This window comes from Mustelus asterias, chromosome 15, assembly GCF_964213995.1.
Source record: "Mustelus asterias chromosome 15, sMusAst1.hap1.1, whole genome shotgun sequence".
NCBI lineage: Eukaryota > Metazoa > Chordata > Chondrichthyes > Carcharhiniformes > Triakidae > Mustelus > Mustelus asterias.
This window is the reverse complement of record NC_135815.1, coordinates 38345275-38361306: the sequence shown is the minus strand read 5'-3', so window position 1 is coordinate 38361306 and position 16032 is coordinate 38345275. Positions and strand designations below refer to the sequence as shown.

Here is a 16032-nt window from a genome sequence, read left to right as displayed (position 1 = left end):
TGCCGACGTCGTGTAGCGAGGAGGTAACGAGCGTGGATCTCGTTAGGAGGTTTCGTATAGCGCTTTTTTAAAAGCTCGAGGGCCCTCGGGTAAGTGGTGGCCGCACGGATCGCGAGGTAGACTGTGTCGCTTACCCTCGCATGGAGGACCCGGAGTCTGTCATCATCTGTGGTCACCGCTGCGGAGGCTGCCAGGTAATCTTCAAAACACTTCAGCCAGTGGTCGAAGGTGTTAGAAGCGCCCACCGCACGTGGATCTAGCGTCAGACGTTCTGGCTTTAGGATTTGCTCCATAATCTCCTTTCTTTTTTTTCCTTCCGTCGAGAGCTTAATGTTCGTTAATAAAATTGATGCGCATCAATTGGACACGAGGCACGAAGCTTCGGTAAAAGAAGGCTTTTATTAACTAACAATGGAACTAACAGAACTTTAACACACCATCCCAGACTGAAGAGGTCCCGCCCGAGCAGGGGGTCTTATACCTCTCCCAGGAGGCGGAGCCCGACTGGGATGTGCCACAACAGTAACAACCACAGGTGTATTAATCCCACCCTAGCCCAACAACAACATTAGAACAATCCCACAGTGGGAACCAACGATGGTTCACCACACACTGGACATGTGTCCATGGGTTACACACTGAGTTCATCAGCCATGTCATCAGCAGTCAGCACTTGCCACCTGGTAATCACTCTTTGGTTTGCCATATGGTGCCTCAAATGTAGCTGACATATCGGACTGCCACAGAATGAAGGCATAATGACAGCGGACAAGGTAGCAAGTAGCAGGCAGGTTCTGGTAATCGAGGTGGGTACACTCTCCAGCAGCTAGATCTGGGGCCACTGGTGCAACCACTGCCACCGGGTGCCCATCTATGAGCCATGGAGCTGACAGGAAGGAAGGCCTCCAGCGAACGCGCTGGGAAGCTGCCATGGTTTACCTGATACTCAACCCCATGTGGTGGTGGCCCTTTCTGATGCTGGCAAAATGCCCACTGGGGTGAGAACTGGCTGTTAATTAGCTACTTCATCAGTTTAATTGGCTGACTGCTGAGTGGAGGTGGGCAGCTGCACCACAAGGGTTTCCACCGCTAGTAATATTCGGTGATGGTGGAAGGAGTTTGGGTTTCCCGCTCAATGCTTTCCACTGCCATTTTACCATGCCATTCACTTCCAGCTTGTACCCAGAGGGCTGATAAAATCTAACACGTTGGTCCTCACTGATTTCATGGAGGAGAATCGCTCCCTCCATGCTGAGAATCCTTCTCCCACACATCTATACTCGTGCATAGCTGATGATCTCTTTCAATTGTATACTTGGAGATATTCTCCCTGCTGTTGCACAAATGGTGATGTGCAAAGGTAAAAGATGATGTGGATGGGAGTGCTGAGCTCCAAAATGGCATAGCTGGCATCAAATCAGAGTTTCTCCCCAGGGGATAGAACAGATTTGTGTTTTTTGGAATTGGACAGGGTGTTTAAGGAATGCCTGAATTACTAACCCTTCTTTTGGACCCCATCAAAGTTGAGGTTCACCAAAATTTCTGATCATCTGTGCCTCTCTTGTTTATAGGACCTTAGTGTGTAGAAATTGGTTGGCATGTTTCCCTTCATGACGACAGTTCAAAATTTATTTACTTCAAGGGCTATGAGACACTTCATGATGTCCCGAGGCTGTGGAAGATGCCAAATAAATGCAATGTTTTGTAACTGGGATTTAAATCTGACTCTTCTGCATCAATTTATGGGGCAGAATTTTACAAGGTGGATTCTAAATGTTCAGCTAGCGTGAAAATGGGAGAGTTCCTGACACGTTTTTTGGGTGAGTTTTCACGCCCCATCTTACATACTTAGGGGGCGATTCTAAGTTCTAAGTGCTGAATTCGCGGCAAAACTGGTGTAAATCACGATTGTTTTTTCAGTGGGAGTTCACACTAGAATTTCCCACACTTTGTGCAATGCAGAGATCATAATCGTGAATATCATTAGAAGTCCGGGAGGTAGGGCCTATTCACGCCGAAGTCTAACAGCTCCAGAACTCTGCGCATGCGCAGTGGCACCAATCTGTCAGCCTCCTATTTGCTGGCCAGCTCGATCCTGGCCAGTCCAGGACCCTTGCAGTGCTGCCCCTCCATGCTCCCATGGCCCGATTGTGGCCCCCCTGTCCATTCGCCAGCCCCGACCCCCTCCTCCCATCCTGGAGTGCCCCGTTTCAGACCCCCCCAAGGAGTGATGGACCACCCCATCCCCCCCCCCCCCCCCCCACTCCAGCAGACACCCCTATGGGAGGCAGATGGTCCCTGGCAGACCACCCTCCCCAGGCCGCCCCGATCGCTGGCCTCCCCCAAGCCCCGATTTTAGCCAATGGCAGAGTGGCAGCGGGACCCCCCACCCCCACCAATTGATCCCTCTGCCCTGCCTCCTTGGCACTGCCCATCGGGCAGTGCCAAAGTGCCCCTTGGGCATGGGCACTTTGCCCCTTGGGCACTGCCAGGGTGCCCATGCCCAGGGGGCACCACCCCTCCATTGCCCGACCCCCTGGGGGGCCCTGATTGCCCCCTTTCACTCCAGTGGGGTCTCCTGCTACTTCTCCAAAAGTGGGGAGCTACTCTAAACCCCGCCAGAGTGAAATTGTACTGGCGGGGTGGGAGATTTCAATCCTGTGCCTAATAATGACATTTCAATAACATTAAAGTAAAATTAAAGTAACTTATCTGCTGTTCCCGCCAGTTTCCAACATGGTCCTGACCACTCCGGATATCCGGTGCTCGGAGATGCGTGCGTGTTGGGAACACATGCATGAATCCCGCGAATCGGCCCACACGCGATTCTCCCCTCAACTGTAGGCAGCCTCAACTAGCTCTACACCCTCACTCGGGGCCCACAGTCGATCATGCCCCCTTCCCCCCGATCTGATTGCAACTGCAGAGTGGCAGTGGGCCTCCCCCTCCCTCTCTGATCACAGGCAGAGTGGCAGTGGGCCTCCCCGATTGAGCCACCCCCTTCATGACCCACCCCTTCATGCCCAGCCCCGATAGACCCCAGTGGGCAGTGCGAAGGTGCCCTTTGGACATTGCCCAGGTGCCAGGCTGGCAGTGCCAAGGTGCCAGGGTGGCACTGCCAGGCTGGTACTGCCCAAGGGACATTCCCCCCTAGCCCTTGGGTCTACCTGGGGGGGGGGGCCTCAATGGCCCCCGGTTCCACTGGCGAGGCCAACACGACTGTTCCTTGTTAATGGGGAGCAGGTGTTTTCCTCACCGGAAAGAACATCACCGGCGAGGCCATAGAGGCAAGCGAGCCCAACCGATTCAATGCCGGGCTCACTAATCACATGGTAATCCTCATTACAACATATTTGAGTAAGTTATTCAGCCTCTCGTCCATTTCTGATGACAGGCTGACATCGCTGGAAATCCAGCTGGTGTAAAATCACCAGAGCCAAGAAATTGGTCGTGATCGATTTCTCAGATCCTGCAAGATTTTACCGGCTTGCTCTGCCCATCGATGGGTGGGTGAGCTGGTAAAATTCTGCCTATAATCTGCAGTCTGCGATGTGCCATGTATGATGGCATCAAGATATGCTTGTTGTATAAAGTTGGGAAATGTGCATCTTCAGGATGAGTATTAGATACAGTTAATTTTATTGATGTATGAAATTTCTTTTTCTTCCTCTTCCAATTGGGGTGATTCTAGAAAAAGGATAATATTGTGAGAAATAGCACCTTCCAAACCCGTGACCTCTGCCTCCAAGAAGAACCCAGGCAGCAAGTACATGTTCCCTTCCAAGCCACACACCATCCTCACTTGGAAATAAATTGCTCTTCCTTCACCATCATGGAGTCAAAATCCTGGAATTTGCTCCCGAACAACTTTGTGAGTACATGTAGACCACATGGACTGCAGCATTTCAATAATGAATCTCACCAGTATCGTTTCAAAGAAAATTAGGAATGGACAATAAATATTAGCTTTGCCAGCGATGCCCACATCCCATGAATGAAGGGGCATGGCGGCAGGGGCAGCATGATGGCACAGTGGTTAGCACTGCTGCCTCACAGCGCCAGGGACCTGGGTTCGATACCCGGCTTGGGTCACTGTCTGTGCAGGGTCTGCACATTCTTCCCGTGGGTTTCCTCCAGGTGCTATGGTTTCCTCCCACAGTCTGAAAGACGTGTTGGTTAGGTGCATTGGCGGTGTTAAATTCTCCCTCAGTGTACCCAAACAAGCGCGGGAGTGTGGCGACTCAGGGAGTGTTAATGTAAGCCTACTTGTGACTAATAAATTTTTAAAAACATTTAAAGGCTTTTTAAAAAAGTCCACAAGTATCATCTTGAGCTCTGTGCAGCTCACCACTTTAAATACATGTCCCATTCCCACCCTGATTTCCCAAAATCAAGAGTCCTGAAACAAAGCATAAAATTAAGATCCAGGTTTCAGCCTGGGAAATAGGCTCATGTGGAGTATAAACATCTACATTGACCATTGGAGCCAAGTCAATTCTTACAATCCCCATAAAGGCCAGTAATGGATAAAAGGAGGTTTTAATTCCCAGTGACCAACTTAAAGGAACCACTCATGGTTTCAAGTTTTAAGACTTTTATTGTTAGAAACAAACTAAAAGCAATATTGTCTAAACATTACTTAATAAGCAACTAATACCTAAATTGCAGAAAATATATGCTTGATAGTTTCTTGACATGACAAGTAACACTACTCCATGTTATACGTTATGCTGTGCTCTCCGCAGAATTTAGCGTTTACAGGAAGCGGTCCACATTAACTCTCAACTTCCAATGGGCTTGTTTCACCCAGTTTTACTGAATTGCAAGTCAAAAATCATTTCCTTAGTCTTCTAGAATCCCTGAACCAACTTTCAGCAGCAAGGCCAACTCCACTGACTCCTTTGCCCTGCCTCACCATTGTGAATTTTCCAGTGACCTTACACATCCATAGGTTCAGTCTCTTTGACTAGAGAATGGGCTCCCATTTTGCCTGATAGCTAACAGAGGACTGCCTTTTACCTTACAGTCTACAATAACATCTCTCGCTCTCTCTCTCCTTCTCTCTGTCCAGGGTCTTTTAATCAGACTGCCTGAGAGGCTATGGGTGTGATTTTACAGCCTCTCTCATCCCGAATCTGTAAAATCCTGCCCAAGGTTAACAGACCTTCCCATGCCCTGCCCCTTGCCTGCACCGATTCCCGTGGCAGGCGGGCCGTAAAATTCTGGCCTGCAACTCTACAGATGGCAAAACCAGTTGCATTTCCTTTGTTTTCAGTTATTAGGCCTGGCATGTCAACTTCAATACCACTTGACCTGGGTCCCCTGATGCCATGGTAACCAGCCATGCAGGCTTATCATCAGGCAGAATTAGCAGCAGGTCACATGACCCTGTTCATTATTCAACTTTATATTGAATTTATGTTCGAATAAACTCAACAACCCAACAACAACAACTTGCCTCTCTTCAGGGTGCTCTGCAACTCTCTGGCTTTAACACTGAAATACACAGCTCCAGATGTGAACTACAGTCTCCACGTTCTTTTCCTCAGGGATAGCTAGTAATGGGGGTTGGTCTATTGGTGCCTATATTCTATGTGCCCCTCTAGTATCTGTTAAAAGGCCTGCAGCATTGATCCCCGTTCCTTAAAGTAAACAGAATTCAGACTGGGTTCTCAACTTCTTTTTTTGCCCCTCAGGTGCAATGAAGGGGGCTCATTTCCTTTGACAGCTCTGAATGAGTGTCCTGCCTCTGGTCCAAGAAAAGATTAAGTGGGAAAGCCAATAATGCACTCTCCTATGTCATTAACATGGCTTTCCTCCATTTTGGCCTTCTTTATTTTGGCCAATAAAGCTTCAAATTGGGCTGAGTTACTAGACCTGCCCAAAAGTGAAGTACCAGAAAATCCAAGGCAATAAAAAGGAATGAGGGATCACAAATCCAGAGTCCCAATTTCCTTTCTCCAATGCAAAGCAGAAGAAACTTAACCCTTGTTACTTCAACGAAAGTCATTTTTGATTGTATGAGCTGAAGTTACAGAATCCATTCACTGGAAAAATTTGATCGTTTCAGCAGCATCTTATTGAAGGTGCATAGAATCCTTATAATGCAGAAGGAAACCATTTGGCCCATCGAGTCTGCACCGACCACAATCCCACCCAGGCCCTATCCCCATCACCCTACTTATTTACCAGACAAACCCCCTGACACTAAGGGGCAATTTAGCATTGCCAATCAACCTAACCTGCAGATCTTTGGAGTATGTGCCAATAGTTGAAAATCGCCACCAAAAAATGTATTGGATGAACAAAAATAAAGGGCCGGACGTTCTGCACCCTTGCGACAAGTTTCAAGGCAGCGGAGACAGCCTGCCATTGCCCCGTGGCGGGATCTTCTGTCAGTGGTGTTTCCTGTTCTATGTAACCACTGGGAAACCCACAGTGGGGGTTCGCCACCGACCGGCAGTTCCCGATAGTGAAAAAGGGTCGGAAAATTCAGCCAAAGATTTTTTGATTATTCCAAAGCTACAGCATGGCTAAGTTTCATGGATAAAATAATCTAAAATAGCAGAATGGATCACTTTGTGCATCCAAATATTCCAACGCCACTCAGATTCAGACACTCTCCACAAATCATGAAGCGATATATGAACAAAGTATTTGCAAATTATGTAGAAGGTTTGTACAGCTTCCATGTAACTTAAACAATTGAGACAGTCACAAATATTTAATGATTATTAGCCATCATCACTTTGTTGGCATAAAAATATTCTCAGTATAAAACTGAACAATGAAACAGAACACATTACAACATAATTTGTCACAACAGTCTCATCGCGCTAGAGATTATCTTGCAGAGAACAGTTATTTCAGCAACCTTGATTAAGCACAAAATTCTATTCCCTGCGTAACTCACTTGCACTGCCATTCAAATGAATTTTTCAAAGCATACTTGTTCTTATTAAAATTACCCACCTGATCACACAGGAGGCTCCCATTTATGACTCCAGATTGTAAGCAATCACAAGGTTTGCACACATCAGTTGCTGAGAGGCTGATACCTACTTCCCGGTAAAAATACTCTTTACACCATTCACAGTTTCGTCCTGCAAGAATTGATTGAACAATATTCACAAATTAATCAGACCTTCAAAGTAGATTTAAGTCAAATATGCTCAAGTGCACAAGGTCTGCAAATACTCAACGTTGTTAAAAAATTGCAAACACAAAGCTTGCCTCAAAATATTATAGAGCATAATTCGAGACAAGAGATAACAGCTCAATTTTACCAAAGAATTTACTTATATATAAAGGATCTCCCATGGTGGTTTACAAATGCTGTGGGGTAATTTGGGTTGTGCAGCCTGACAGAACCAGATGTGCAAAACGTCGGCAGAGACGGAGTCCAGTGTCATGTTTAAAATGAGATGCGTTGTGGATTGGCATTTGGGGCCTGTCTTTGATCCTGAAACAGGCAACGCGTAAAAAATGTATGCCTCACGGGGTGAGCCAAATTCAGCCTGAGCCTGGGACTCAGGCATCTAATATTATCCAGGGGAATGTAGCAAGCTGGATACAAAATTGACTCAGTGGCAGGAAACAAAGGGTAATTGTTGATGGATGTTTTTGTGACTGGAAGGCTGTTTCCAGTTGGGTTCTGCAGGGCTCAGTACTAGTCCCCTGCTTTTTGTGGTATTTATTAATGATTTGGATGTAAAGTGTAGGGGGAATGATCAAGAACTTTGCAGACAGCGCAAATAGTGAGGAGGAATGCTGTTGACTTCAGGGAGATATCAATGGACTGGTCAGGTGGGTAGAAAAGTGGCTAATTGAATTCAACTTAGCGAAGTGTGAGGTGATGCATCTGGGGAGGTCAAACAAGGTAAAGGAGGATGCTGAGAGGTATAGAGGAAGTAAGTGACCTAGGAATGAATGTCCACAGAACCCTGAAGGTAATGGGATAGATTGATAAGGTGGTTATGATGGTATAAGGAATCCTTTCATTTATTAACCGAAGCAATGGGTACAACAACAGGGAGGCAATGCTGGAACTATATGAAACATTAGTTAGGCCATAACTTGAGTACTGTGTGCAATTCTGGTCACGTCAGGACAGAAATTTATAACTGCACTAGAGAGGTTACAGAGGAGATTTATGTGGATGTTGCCAGGACTGGAAAATTGCAGCTATGAGGAAAGATTGCATAGGCTGATGTTGTTCTCCGTGGAACAGAGGAGACTGAGGAGAGATTTAATTGAGATGTACTGACTTGTGAGGGATTAGAGTGGATGGGAAGGTCTTATTTACTTCAGTCGAGAGGTCAGTGACGTGGGGGCACAGATTTCAAGTGACTTGTAGAAAGATGAGAGGGGAGATGAGAAACATTTTTTTCACCCAGATTTGCAGGGGTCTGGAGAGAGAATGGAGCCAACATTTCGAGTCTGGATGACTCTTTGTCAGGGTCATTTATTGCTTTCTCTCCGGTGCTTTCACATGTTTCCTATAGTCTGGTGCCCAGAACATTTGACAATAGACCAGCTGAGAGCTCACAAGTGTCTTGTATAAGTTCAGCATAACCTCATTCTTGTACTCTGTACCCCATTAATAAAACCAGGATACTGTATGCTTTATTAACTGCTTTCCCCACCTGTACTGCCACCTTCAATGATCTATGCACTTGTACATCCAGGCTCCTCTGCTCCTGCACCCCATCAAGGATTGTACCCCTTTAGGTTATATTGTCCACCCATGTTCTTCCTACCAAAATGCATCACTTGAGACTTCTCCACATTGAACTTCATCTGCTATCTTTTGTCCATTCCCCTGACTTATTTATGTCCTTTAGAAGTTGTACACTGTCCTCATAATGTTTTCAAGTTTTGTATCATCTGCAAATATGGAAATTGTCTCCTGCACACCAAGATTTAGTTGATAACTATATATCAGGAAAAGCAAAAGTACCAATACCAACCTTTGGGGAACCCCAAAACAAACCTTCCCCTAACCCAAAAAATATCCATTGACCATTACTCTCTGCTTCCTTTTATTCACAGTAAGAAGTCTAACAACACCAGGTTAAAGTCCTTTTATTCCTTTTATTCAGCCAATTTTGTATCCATGGTGCTACTGTCCCTTTTATTCCATGAGCTATAACTTTTCTCACATGTCTGTTGTGTGGCACTGTATCAAATGCCTTTTGAAAATCTATGTACACCACATCAACAGCATTATTCTCATCGACCCTCTCTGTTACTTCTTCAAAAAACTCCAGCAAGTTAGTTAAACATGATCTCCCCTTCATAAATCCATCTGTCTCTTTCTAATCAGCCCACATTTTTCAATCTGATTATTAATTCTATCCCAAATAATAGCTTCTGGAAATTTGCCCACTACTGAAGTTAAACTGACTGGTCTGTAATTGCTGGGCTTATCTTTACGACCTTTCTTCAACAAAGGCACAATGTTTGCAATTCTCCAGTCCTGTGGCAGCTCCCCTGAGTTTAGGAAAGACTAAAAGCTGGATAGTTTGTAACTGAACAGAATTGGGGCTGAATTCTTTGCTAGTGCTGTTGAGAGGGTTTAAACCAGCTTGTCATTGGTGTGGGAACCATTTGAAAATATTTATAGAGGAATACAAGTGAGGGTTCACTGGGAGGGTCACATAGTCCTAGTATAGAGAATAGTAAGTTAAAGTATGAAATGTGAGGAAAGGAGTAGGTAATTACATCTAATCATGGTACCTGTGCATGTATGCACATGCATGGAGTTGGTAAATAAGATTGGTGAATTACACAGAATGCAATTTGAAAATATGGGGGGCAATTCTCCCAAAGAAATTCTAAGTGTCGAATTCATGTAAAAACTGGAGTAAATCATGTTTTTTTTTCAGTGGGAATTTCAGATGAATCTTCCACATACAAGTGTAAATCAGTCCAGAAATCTGTGGGCTAGGCCTATTCCCGGTGGAGAGGCCGGCAGCATAGCACTGAGTGGGCCACTGCGCATGGGCTGATCTGTCAATACCGAGATTAGTGCATGCACACTGGCCCCTGTCTGCTGGCCTCCTGATTGCTGGCCAGCTCAATCACTGGCCAGCCCCACGAACCCCGCATCATCGGCCGTGCAAACCCTCCACCCCCCGCACTGCCCAATCGCTGATTCCCCAAACATGCCCATCCTCGACCTCTCCTTTCCCTGCAACCCCAATCTTCTGACCACCCCCCACCCCCACCCACCAGATGCGCCTCCCCCTCCACCAGCAGTCCCGACCCCCCAGCAGGCTTAACTCCCCCCCCCCAAACCCCGATGGCCAGCCCTAATCGCTGGCGTCCCTTCCTCTGTCACTCAGCCCAAATGCAGTGTGGCAGCAGGACTCCCCTGCCCTTCCCCACTATCGATCGCTCCAGTGGCCCCATCCCCATCAGGTCCTGTCTCCTTGGCACAGCTCTATGCCCAGTGGGCAGTGCCAATGTGCCCCTGGGCATTGGCACTTTGTCCCTTGGGCAGTGCCAGGCTGGCACTGCCACAGTGGCAATGTCCAGGGGAACCCTACCCCCCAACCCCCCTCCTCGCAGGTAGGTTTAAATTGCATTTAAATTCATATTATAATAAATTATGCAGTTCCACGCCATCTTCCCCAAAGCCAATCCTAGTGTACCATGAATCTAAAACCCTCCCTCCTGCACCATATTTCCAGTCACGCGTTCACCTCCCTTATCTTCCTATTCCTGTACTCATTTGCATGCGGCACTGGGGGTAAACTGAAGATTTCTACATCCGAGGTCCTGCTTTCCTGCTTGCTCATTTTCTACCTAGCTCCCTAAACTCTGATTGCAGGACCTTTCCTATGTAAGTCAGTGGTACCATGCAGGTACAGCAAACAACTCGGAAGGCAAATAGTATGTTAGCTTTTATTATAAAGGGATTGGAGTTTAAGAGAGAAGAAGTCCTACTGCAATTATATAAGACTTGTAAGGACATATCAAAATACTGGGGGTGATTCTCCCAAAAAAATCCTAAGTGTCAAATTCGCATAAAAACTGGAGTAAATCCCATTGGCTTTTTCAGAGGGAGTTTCGAAATAAATCTCCCACACTCTGTGCACTGCAAAGTGCACAAGCGTGAATCAGAAGGAGGCCATTCAGCCCATCGAGTCAGCAGTGACCACAATCCCACACAGGCCCTATTCCCGCAACCCCCCACACATTTACCCTGCCAACGCCCCTGACACTAGGGTCAATTTCACATGGCCAATCAACCTAACCCACACATCTTTGGACTGTGTTAGAAAACCGGAGCACCCGCAGGAAAACCATGCAGACACGGGGAGAATGTGCAAACTCCACACAGACAGTCACCGGAGGCCGGAATTGAACCTGGGCCTCTGGCGCTGTGAGGCAGCAGTGCTAAGCACTGTGCCACCATGCTGCCCTAAAATATTTGTCATATCTGGGAGTTTCTGTGAAGAGAGAAACAAAGTTAACATTTCAGGTTGATGACCATTCAACCTTTCAAATATCATCGACCTAAAATGTTAACACTGTTTTCCTCTCTCCACAGATGCTGCCAAACCTATTGTGTATTTCCTGCTTTTTGTTTTCATCATCCTTCAACTTCTTCACCAAGTCAATGACCAACCTGTCTTGGAGTGTGATTGGTCATAATCTTGGAATTTTTCCTGTGTCGCTATCATGGAATAGCACAAACACTGTGCCGTACGGTAGCACAGTGGTTAGCACCTGCTTCACAGCTCCAGGGACCTGGGTTCGATTCCTGGCTTGGGTCACTGTCTGTGTGGAGTTTGCACATTCTTCCTGTGTCTGCGTGGGTTTCCTCCGGGTGCTCCGGTTTCCTCCCACAGTCCAAAGATGTGCGGGTTGGGTTAATTGGCCATGATAAATTGCCGCTTAGTGTCCTGGGATGCATAGATTAGAGGGGTTAGCGGGTAAATATGTAGGGATATGGGGATAAGGCCTGGGTGGGATCGTGGTCGGTGCAGACTCGATGGGCCGAATGGCCTCTTTCTGCACTGTAGGGTTTCTATGATTTCTTCTATGATTTCCAAGAGGAATCTCATCAGTACTTATCCAGGCAGCCAAGGGCCATAAATGTGGCTTTTCCAGCATTGAGAACATTGCATCGACAAATTAATTTTTTAAAAAGTGGCCGGAATGTTCCGATCGTTCACGCCAGTGTGATTTTTCCATCCCACTGCAACGAACAGTGATTTGGTTTGTCACTCCGTCTTCACTGCAGCGGGAGCATGGTGTGAACGGGCCATAAGATCACGCCCAGTGAGTTCAATTCAGATTTTGTTTTTGCTCTGTGTGATGAGGTAGATTATTTTCCTGTAGAGTATGACTGGGCAGAAAATTGAACTTGGAGAAAGGCTTTGCATGACATGATGGGCAGGTAACGAAAATAGAAAGTAACTGAAGTGACCAACTGGAAAAGGTGACAACACAAAACATTGGAAAGGATTCAACATGAGAAACAAAACTGACAAACAGGTTTGAGATTCACACCATCAACAACTGAAATGAGAGATTTTAATATAAAGGCATTGCTCAAAACTTTCAACTTTGACCAGTCTCTAAAAACAAGCAATATTGGTTCACCAAGCTTTTATATATTGCACAAAATGTTCCTTTCATTGAAGTAATGGAAAGGAAAGTAGGATTTACAATGGGTAACCTATTTTTAAATCCCTACTAAATTTGCAATTTCCAGTGGTTCTCCAACTTATTTGTCACTCAACCACTTAGATGAGGCTAAAGAACCCAAGAACTACCACTCTGTCCTACCCCACCCACTATCGTTTGCCACCACAAAAAAAAATCATCACTGTTAATGGGAAGAATGGCATTGTTTTTGATGAGACACCAATTGGGGCAAAGTCTTATTCCAAGTTGGAGAGCTGAATTCAGTCTCCTGTTTGGACTGCATGTTCAGCCAGTTCCAGTGTTCAATCCCACGGTTGTACGTTGTAATAGTAATATAAGTCTTAATAATGGGGACTCATTCTGTGCATATGGAAGTTGGTCTGGTTTTATGAGGTCACACAAGTGGCGGAGATGAGGGTTCTGACCTGTTCTCTGGTATAGCCTTGATTAAGGCATTGTGACTTGAACTAGCTCATAACCGCTGGAGAATCCTTATGCACCACGCCTTGAGAACCAAGGGGCTTAAATCATATTCTCATCAGCAATCCTCGAACAGTACTTTCCAGTTCACTTTTAAATTAATTTATGTCTGCAAATGTTGCAAGTCATTTACTAATTAGGTAGCCAAGTTGATAACCTACAACAATGTCACCCACAATTAGAAAGTTCCTCATAAGTGAGTTAATGGATGTTAAGCACTTTCCCTCAAAGCAAGGGTCAGAAAGGAAATCATGCCTCTGCCTGTATCTCCTCCAGAAACAAGATCAGGAGTTCATCATACAAAGAAAATTAGCATAGGAATTAATATACATGTACAAAACTGAACAGCTTAATGACTGGTCAACACTCGACATCACTAAAATGACAAACTCTGCATTAAACATTCAGAAACTGGTCAAAGAACTGCTCTATCTGGTGATAGTGGCATAATAATCACACGTAGTGAGTCATGACTGCTGCCACAGAAATAGTATTGCTCTAATATACTGGCCTAACAATTCTTCCTTTTTGTAATATATTAAAGCATGTTACTGAAATAGCATTGAAAGGTCTTGAACTCCATCTGACCTTCAGCGTACTTAACGGTCAATGAACCGTGAGCATTACACAATTCATTTACTGCAAAATAAGCACATATTCTTACCAGCAGTGTTATGTTGACAGTCATCGCAAACTCCACCACCACCTTGAAAGTAGTCATGAGGGAATGGATCAATGGAAGTGTCATAGTGACAACTGATGGCATGTTCATAGCACTGGCAAGGTTTACAGTTATAAGCATGAATTTGATCTCCCTGATGGAAAGGCTTGTCATTGAAGAGTGGCTGGCAGCGCTCACACTAAAAAAGTTATTCAAAACATCAGAAAATTAAGAAACAGTATATAGATACAAATCCATATTTCTAACAGCTGAAAACTTTATTGTAAAATATTTGGAGATAAGATTTGTAGTGTTGCGGCTTCTGATGCTCATGTGACAACCATGCATCCTTGAAATAATAAACTCCCGGTGTGTGAACAACAGAAAAATTAATTCCTGCCGGATAATATTAAGTATCAGAAAATGATTCACATATATTTTTGCAACCACAGAGTTGAATAGGCAACAAACACAAGTTACAAACAAATACATGCATACTTACACATGTTGTAGATCTTGATGTTGACAGTGTTGAATGAGTAATAATTAGATGCCAGTCTGCTTTACATCACTCATGATTACTGTTTCCATTGAATTCAAGGGATGGGATTCCCTGACCGCACGCGCACCGAGACCGGAAATTCCTGCTCGACATCAACAGACCTTTACGTGGTCCGCCGAATTTTCTGTCCCGCCCGCTACGATTCCTGTGGCGGGCTGGACAGGAAAATTCTGCCCAAGATCTGCCATGGAGGGATTGTAACTCTGATTGGAATCGTCTCCCACAAAAGCCAGGAATATTTCTTCAATTGGGACCAATAGTTTTACTTTACATAAATGATCAAGGGATTAAGGATTGAATGTGGGTAAATGTACCTCAGGTACCAATCAACAGTGATCTAACTGAAAGGTGGAACGGACTCAAGGGACTGAGAGGCCTACTTCTGCTCCTATGTTTCAGGTCCAAAACTTACCAGCAAGTGATCAATGTTTTCTTACACCTCTGGAGGAATGGTTTCCACACAAGAGGAGTCAAAAGAACAGCAACAGAAGAGGACCAACAACTTTACAAAGTGTCTCCAATTTTATAAAGACAGCCAAATAACCAGTGCAGAAATTTCAACAAGGAGGGATATAATGGCGAAGTGGAATGTTTCATCCAAGGTGTTTATTTCCCTCATAATCATAATTATGAACCTACCGAACTTGCAAAATCTTGACATTACATGGGAGATGAAATTTTGCAAATTGCAGAACTCAGCTTGAAAATTTGTTGATAAGAATGAATTTTACATCTGTTTCTCCTTATGTATTAACAGATATGGCAGAACAAGCAGAAGTCAAAACTTGCTCTGAGCTTGAAGCAGCAACTCATCTGACAGACTGTCACAATTACAACATTTGACATATTGGAGTCCATGGACGTCCACCCAGGGGAGATGCTTTTGGCGCATGAACCATTGTTGCAGCCACTGGATGACGTGTCTAACAGCTTCTGCTATGGAGGAGTACATGCCCCACATGTGTGGGGCGCTACTGCATGGACCTGAACACATGCCAACAGCCTTGTAACGGATGGCATCTCCAAAACCATCTGCTGCATCACCCCTCATGGAATTGGATTTGTTGTCAGTATCAAGTTCTCATATGAATACTTAAGCTGCTTTAGTAGAGGCCTTTGGACGCCTCAACACACAGAAGAGCTTTCTGAAACCAGAAAGGATATTATACACAACTATTAGATGTTAAGGCTTACGCTTTACTGCAGAGGAACAGTAAAAATAAGTGGGATGGAGGGTTGTGTATTGCCTGAGTTAATGGTGAACAATATTTCTGTATCAGATTTCTACAGATTTTTATTTTATGTTATTCTACATTCACCTGCATTTTCCTAGGGTGGAAGAGTCACTTACCAGGGGCATAGGTTTAAGGTGCGAGGGGCAAGGTTTAAAGGAGATGGAAGAGGCAAGTTTTTTACACAGAGGGTGGTGGGTGTCTGGAACTCACTGCCAGGGGAGGTAGTGAAAGCAGATACGATAATGAATTTAAAGGGGCATCTTGAAAAATACATGAATAGGATGGGAATAGAGGGATATGGTCCCTGGAAGGTAGGGGGTTTTAGCTCAGACGGACAGCATGGTCATTGTAGGCTTGGAGGGCCGAAGAGCCTGTTCCTGTGCTGTCATTTTCTTTGTTACCATAGAAAACCATAGAAAATTACAGCTCAGAAA

At 45.2% G+C, this 16032-nt stretch overlaps 1 protein-coding gene across 1 annotated transcript in view; it reads right to left on the bottom strand.

Moving 5' to 3' along the window:
- The window catches only part of ush2a (Usher syndrome 2A (autosomal recessive, mild)), a 916330-nt gene that overhangs the window by 730295 nt on the left and 170003 nt on the right, over positions 1–16032 (bottom strand). Inside the window, exons 10-11 of the mRNA XM_078230465.1 lie at positions 13805–14000; positions 6973–7103 (exon numbers count right to left, since the gene is read on the bottom strand). Of these exons, the coding sequence (XP_078086591.1) occupies positions 6973–7103; positions 13805–14000 (327 nt within the window). The remainder of the gene's footprint in view (positions 1–6972; positions 7104–13804; positions 14001–16032) is intronic.